This window comes from Sinocyclocheilus rhinocerous, unplaced genomic scaffold (assembly GCF_001515625.1).
Source record: "Sinocyclocheilus rhinocerous isolate Xijiao unplaced genomic scaffold, SAMN03320098_v1.1 scaffold839, whole genome shotgun sequence".
NCBI classification, from domain to species: domain Eukaryota; kingdom Metazoa; phylum Chordata; class Actinopteri; order Cypriniformes; family Cyprinidae; genus Sinocyclocheilus; species Sinocyclocheilus rhinocerous.
The window spans coordinates 1115696-1122305 of record NW_015652287.1 but is presented as its reverse complement, the minus strand read 5'-3'; the positions used below and the strand labels follow the sequence as shown (position 1 = coordinate 1122305).

The window sequence follows — 6610 nt, the reverse complement described above, 5'->3', positions numbered from 1 at the left end:
ATATTTGTCCGTCTAAAAAATGCGCTGAATATGCGTTCTGTGTGAATGGCTTGGTTTCGGTTTTAACCTAATCAAGATCTTCTATGCATTGAGCTACTATATTTCTCTAATATTTTGAATGCATAACGCAGCAACTGCGCGACTAACAAAACATTAAACTACAACGTCACTTACATCATCACCACATCTCCTGCTCCACTGATGACGCTCCCTGACGCACACCTAACATTTGATTGTACTATTTTTGCATTCAAAAAATAAATTTGACTAATATTCATTTTTTAAAATATTATTCACAATCTCCTCATCACAGGCAGGCACAGCACTCATTACAGCATGTGTTCGTGTTTGTGTGTGCTGTAGGGCTGTACGATTAATCGAATGCGATTGTCATGCGCATTTTGATAGTAATGCCGGTTCTGTAATCAGCAGGAAATCATCATCACGTGCTTTCAGATGGAGCAGAATTTACTACACATAGCCGTAGTTCACTGAGACGTTACGCAAAAAAATCGCGGACTATTTTATTGCGCGATTATGAAATCGAAGAAATCGTTCGCGATAATGACAGCTGTGTGCATAGCTTCTCAGTGAACTACGGCTCTGTGGAGTAAATTCTGCTCCATCTGAAAGCATGTGAAAATAACACATTTAATAACATATTTTTACTCCAAACTCACTTCATAACGTCAGTCGAGTGTTTGAAATAAATCCTTCTGTGAGATGATGTGGCTTCTTACACAGAATAAGGCACGCAACATATTTCATAGTATTTAAGCAGTGATAAAGGCATTGCATTATAAATATACTTTATTTGAATGAAAATTATAATAATAAGAACTCAGATAAACCGTATATTGCCGCAGTCGTGTGTTTATTAGTATCGCCCATCACGCAGATTGCCTTTAAAAACATATGAGATGCAGTGAAAGGGAATAAACCTCCACAAATTTGTCATGTGTTTTTAAACTGAGATGATGTGGCTTCTTACGCAGAATAAGGCATGCAACATATTTCATAGTATTTAAGCAGTGATAAAGGCATTGCATTATAAATATACTTTATTTTAATGAAAATTATAATAATAAGAACTCAGATAAACCGTATATTGCCGTAGTCGTGTGTTTATTAGTCGCGTTGAATTAAAAAAAGCAGTTAAATCTTCTGTTTATTCAGCTACCGCTATAGGCATTTCCTCTGTTTCTTCTGCGAGGCGTATTTGGAGTTTCAGCGTGAGAGCGCCCTCTGGCATTTGAATGGAGATTTACTGCTGACCACAGAACCGTGCTTCACTGAAAGATACGCATGACAATCGCAGCTTCTGTCGAATCGCGATCTCGATTCCATTTCGATTTATCGTGCAGCCCTAGTGTGCTGTCTGCGTCACTCATAGCACGTGCCTATATCGTGCGCTATATCGAACATGTTTTATATCGTTATCGAAGAAGGTGTACCGTCGATAAATATCAATACCATTTTATCGCCCAGGCCTAGTGTGTATACAAAATACAAAAGGTATACAAATTAAACTTATAGCAGAAATATGCATTTCTGCAAATTAGGAATGTGCCTCTCCCTATTACCACCATTTATAATGGCACTAAAATCAGCTCCTTCCCCCTTCGTCTGTAGTATCCAGGTGGATTCCCTGGACAGCAGCAGGACCCTCTGTATGGATACTTCACTGCAGTCGCTGGTCAAGTAAGAGGGTGTTTCATTTGCTCTTCAAAAGTTATTGCATAGAAATTCTGCTGAGATTACATAGATTAGCCTATTCACATCAGTCTTTCTCATAGAACGTTTAAATTCATTACATGCTACTTCTTGTTTCATTTTGCTGAACAACCATGAATGCATTTTTCTCTAATATGAATATTGATAAATATCATTGATTATTATTGATAAATATAGGTATTTGTTTTTGTCTAGGATGGCCAGATATCTGCAGAGGAACTTCAGACTTGTTTGACTCAGGCCAACTTCTCTGGTGGCTACAGACGTAAGAATGTTTGTCTTAATTTACTAGAGATGAAGAATGTACAGAAATCCCCATAATTGTAAGATGAAAGTATTTGCAGATTTATAACTTTGCAGGTTTGTAACAATCATTCTTTGTCTTGCAGCTTTCAACATTGAGACATGTAGACTGATGATCAGCATGCTTGATGTATCCTTCTCACTCACACTGAAGACATTTCAGACACACTGAATCGTTTCAGGCGAATTATGATTTTCAACACTAAATGTATTCAACTTTACTACTATGCCAACCCTGGTTCTAATTGAATTGCGGCCTTTTCTTGAACTTTTTTCCCTAACTTAGCCTTTCATCAGAGAGACATGTCTTGCTCAATGGGTTTCAATGAGTTTAAGGAGTTGTGGGCAGTGCTCAGTGGCTGGAAGCAGCACTTCATGAGCATTGACAGGGACATGAGTGGCACAGTTGACCCACAGGAAATGAGCCAAGCCATTTCCTCTATGGGTAAAACTTCTTATGAGATGCTAATTTGGGGACCAATTCTCACCATTAACTTACTATTAAGCTAATACTATGCTTATTAATAGTTAGTAAAGTAGTTGTTAAGTTTAGGTATGGGGCAGGATTAAGGGAACTAAAATATGGTCATGTAGAATAAGACATTAATACGTGCTCCATAAGTACTAATAAACAGCCAATATGCTAATAAGCAACTAGTAATAGTGAGAATTGGTTCCTAAACTAAAGTGTTATCAATAATTTGACTTCAATCCATATTCTTTGAGCTGAACAGAGAGCATTTGAAAAGCAGTGACAATGCAGCCATGTCATGCTCTAAATGATCATATAGCAAATCTATGGTAACGGTATTTTCGTAAAGACTTTAGTTAATGTGTGATATTAAGGTTATGATGTCTGAATACATCAGCCCAATTTTTATACAACTGCTACACTGTAAAAAATGACCGTGAATTTAACGGTAAAAGACTGTAAAAATGCTACAGTAAAAACCTGTTAAATGGTTAACGGTAAATTCCCCTACTATATACAGTGAAAAACTGTATTAGACATTACATGTATTGGACATTAATTTTACGGTAGTATACCGGTTTTGGAAGTGAAAAAGACTGTATAATTTACAGTGAATAACTGTAAATTGACATTCCCAGAATTACCTGCGTTACATTTCAAATTTGATGTTTTTTTGTTGAAATAACTGTTTCTTCTTAGTTTTTTCTTATCCGTTTTGTATATTAGGGTTGTGTGTTACACCTAATGTTGTTAAATGAATGTTTATTGCGTTATTTCAGTTTCATGAGTGTTACCATTATGGTGTTTAGTGTTTGTGTGAATGACACTGTGTACCTTCTATATATGTTATTATTTAAAAGCTGCTTGTGATGGGCTTTGGTTCATCATGTGACTTTCTCATCACCACCTGCATTTGGTGGTTAGTGTATTACAAAGGTACAAAACAGATTTCAGTACTTCAATAGGATGGTATATTAACATTATATCAGTTAATGAAATTACGGTATTTAACTGTAAATTTAAGTTAAAACCGTAAAACCTAAAACGTTGCCGTATTTTTTACGGTACAATTCCGGTAACCACAGCTGCCGTTTTTTTACCGTGAATTTTACGGATTGTTTTTTACAGTGTAGATCCGAGGTCTTACTTTAGCAGGGCTGTGGATAAATGAATAAAAAGACAGAATGGAATATCTGTAAAGCTTTTTATTTGTGCTTCCTGACAAGAAAAAAAACAGTATGGATGCAATTTCCGTCTGGCTAATTAGTGGCAAGAGGTTTAAATGGAATGTGAATGTGTTTTTGAAGGTCATGGTGTGTCATGTTTGCAGGGTACAGGCTGAGTCCTCAGGCCATGAACTGCATAATTAAGCGTTACAGCTCTAATGGGAAGATCTCATTTGATGATTATGTCGCTTGCTGTGTCAAACTGAGGAGCTTGACTGGTAAGTATGAAAAATCGTACTGATTTTTGAAATTCTGATTGTAAATGGAGCTTTCCATTTAGTGAACTATTAGGTTGAATTATGCCTGTTCCACATACTGTGTGAGTTTTCTGTTTAACATGAAATGAAGTTATTACTCTGAATATTTTCTTAAATAATGGAAATAAAATGTTTTTTGGGAGGGGGTAATTGATAACTACTACAAACTTGATTCTCATGAAATTCTATGTACATGAATAGAAGGACAACCCTTAAATAGAGCGTAAACCTGCAGAGTGTTGACTGTTTCCAACATTTTTCTAATGCTTAAATAATCTCATAGAGTATGTGCAACAGGCTTTAGTGCAATCTGGGACACATTTTTATTTACTTACTTTTAAGAAATTTATTGTCATCTCCACACTTCCAACCAACAAATGACAGCTCTCTGGAATGGTCAAGATAGTTTATTATTATTATTATTATTATTATTTCTTCAGGGCCGTCAATGTATGTGATTTTTAAAATCAAAGTTTAGGTGTTCCAGATTACCCTAATGATAATTTGACTTTCAGCAGCATTGTTTAAATTAGCCTAAGTGATTGATTAATTAAATTGACTGAACCAATTAAGTGAAAAATGTTAATGTTTTTACTGTAAAACTGTCTCATAATCAGATGTGTTCAGAAAGAGGGACCAGGCACAACAGGGAGTGGTGCCATTTCAATATGATGATGTAAGTCCTCAAAACATTACAGAACATAATATAATGAAGAAAAACTGTTACTTAGGGCAAGAGAATGTAAGTTTTGTTTTTTTTCAAAATAATTCAGTACAATTTAATCTGTAAATCAACATGCGATAGTTCAAATAAAACAAAAAGACTAAATAGTTATTTTTAAATAATCATCAGAATCATTGGACAAAGGCTAATAATGGGCCTCAGTTACAGTAGTAACTCACTGGATGGGGGACAACAGAAAGACTATTCTGATGTGATATAATCATGGTAAAGCTGTATACTAATAATATGCTGTTGGTAGGAATAAATCTTTGGAAGGCTCAAATTTATACATTATTCACCAGCTCTATGTGGTCCCTAAAAAGGTCACTAAAACCACTAAAAATGCATGCATGTGCAAAATCAGGTGTGCAAAATGGACTGTAGGTTTGCTGGTGGGAGTTTGAGGGACAAAGCATTTTATGAAAAGGATGTGGTCAATGAATGCGGGGGCAAAAATGATTCCCACAGAGCATAGTCCACAGATACTGCTGTTGTACACAGTGTGGGAAAAAAATGTGCACTCATTATTGAGAGAAAAAAAAAATTGTTGAAGATCAAATAGGTAAGATTGATCACAAATGAGTGAGGAATCACATTATTTAAAACACTGTTCATGCAGATATCAAGCTTAATTTATGGTTTTAAAATGCATTTATAATGTAAGCCTCTAATATGTGAATTTATACAGCATATAAAATTACAGTGTTGTATTTTAATTTGAACATTACTCACCCAGCAACACTTAATTGTTTAGGTGGTCCTTTAATAGTCATGTGCCCTGAGACCCAAATTGTGCTGCTTTGCAAAATGACTTGGTAGAGGAATTGTTTGATTTATTAATACATTTATTAATGTTAATATTTATTGAACATTGGTGTGTCATTTATCCTGTTGCTGTGGCCATGGTTTTATTTTAAACATTATAAAAAATGTATTACTTTTGATTATGTGCCATTAGGTAATGTAGATGTGTAAAATTATTCCATTTAAAGGTCTTACTGGTATAGATTAATTTCTATTTTGCATCTCTTTTCACAGTTCATCCAGTGCACCATGAGCATCTGAGAGAAGCCTCTGGGTTCATGCAAAGATCCACAAATAAAAAAATGTATACTTTAGTTTGCATTTTTATAACTTTTATAAACAATTAACTTACATGTGTGTTCGTGTCATACTTTGACAATATTGTAGTACTTATACAATATAAAACATACATTTAAACAATATTGTTTGCAATTGCACTATTGGATTATTCATATGACTAAGTACGGAATGCCTCTACACCAATGACATTTATAGTCTATCCACTCAAAATTTAACATATATTCTATATCAAGTTATTGTATCAAAACAGCTATACAGAAATCCATGATATTAATGTTTATAATATCCTAATGCCTTACAGTCGCAGCTTAGAGTGGCAGTACATTATAGTATAGCACCATAACCAGCATCCCACCTCTGGAGTCTTGTCAGCGTATATATATATATATATATACACCTCCAATTCATTTGTCTTAATGTCTTAATTTGACACGGTCAGTAATGAATACTTTGTAAATGTGAGGCGTGCTAAACTTCAGATCCATGTGTGAGTGCTGTTAACTGGAAATAAAATGTTTTATTATACATCACCAAAGAATTCTTGACACTTGTGTCTGCTCTACTTTTTGACTCTGCAATGGCTGTTTGAAATGTTAGTGAGATCTGTTTGAGTATATTTTCATTTACAGTCAATGAATAGTTTTTAAAGGGTTCATATGATGCGATTTCAATTTTTTTTCTTTCTCTTTGGAGTGTTACAAGCTCTTGGTGCATAAAGAAGATCTGTAAAGTTGCAAAGACTAAAGTCTCAAATCCAAAGAGATATTCTTTATAAAAGTTAAGAGTCAAC

The 6610-nt window shown here is 34.6% G+C and overlaps 1 protein-coding gene across 1 annotated transcript in view; it reads left to right on the top strand.

Moving 5' to 3' along the window:
• LOC107714428 (sorcin-like) overlaps positions 1-6405 on the top strand; it is a 12025-nt gene extending 5620 nt beyond the window's left edge. The window contains exons 2-8 of the mRNA XM_016520261.1: positions 1633-1701; positions 1930-1999; positions 2124-2167; positions 2335-2482; positions 3840-3953; positions 4610-4668; positions 5755-6405. Of these exons, the coding sequence (XP_016375747.1) occupies positions 1633-1701; positions 1930-1999; positions 2124-2167; positions 2335-2482; positions 3840-3953; positions 4610-4668; positions 5755-5781 (531 nt within the window). The 3' untranslated portion in view covers positions 5782-6405. The remainder of the gene's footprint in view (positions 1-1632; positions 1702-1929; positions 2000-2123; positions 2168-2334; positions 2483-3839; positions 3954-4609; positions 4669-5754) is intronic.
• Positions 6406-6610: the final 205 nt, after the last annotated feature.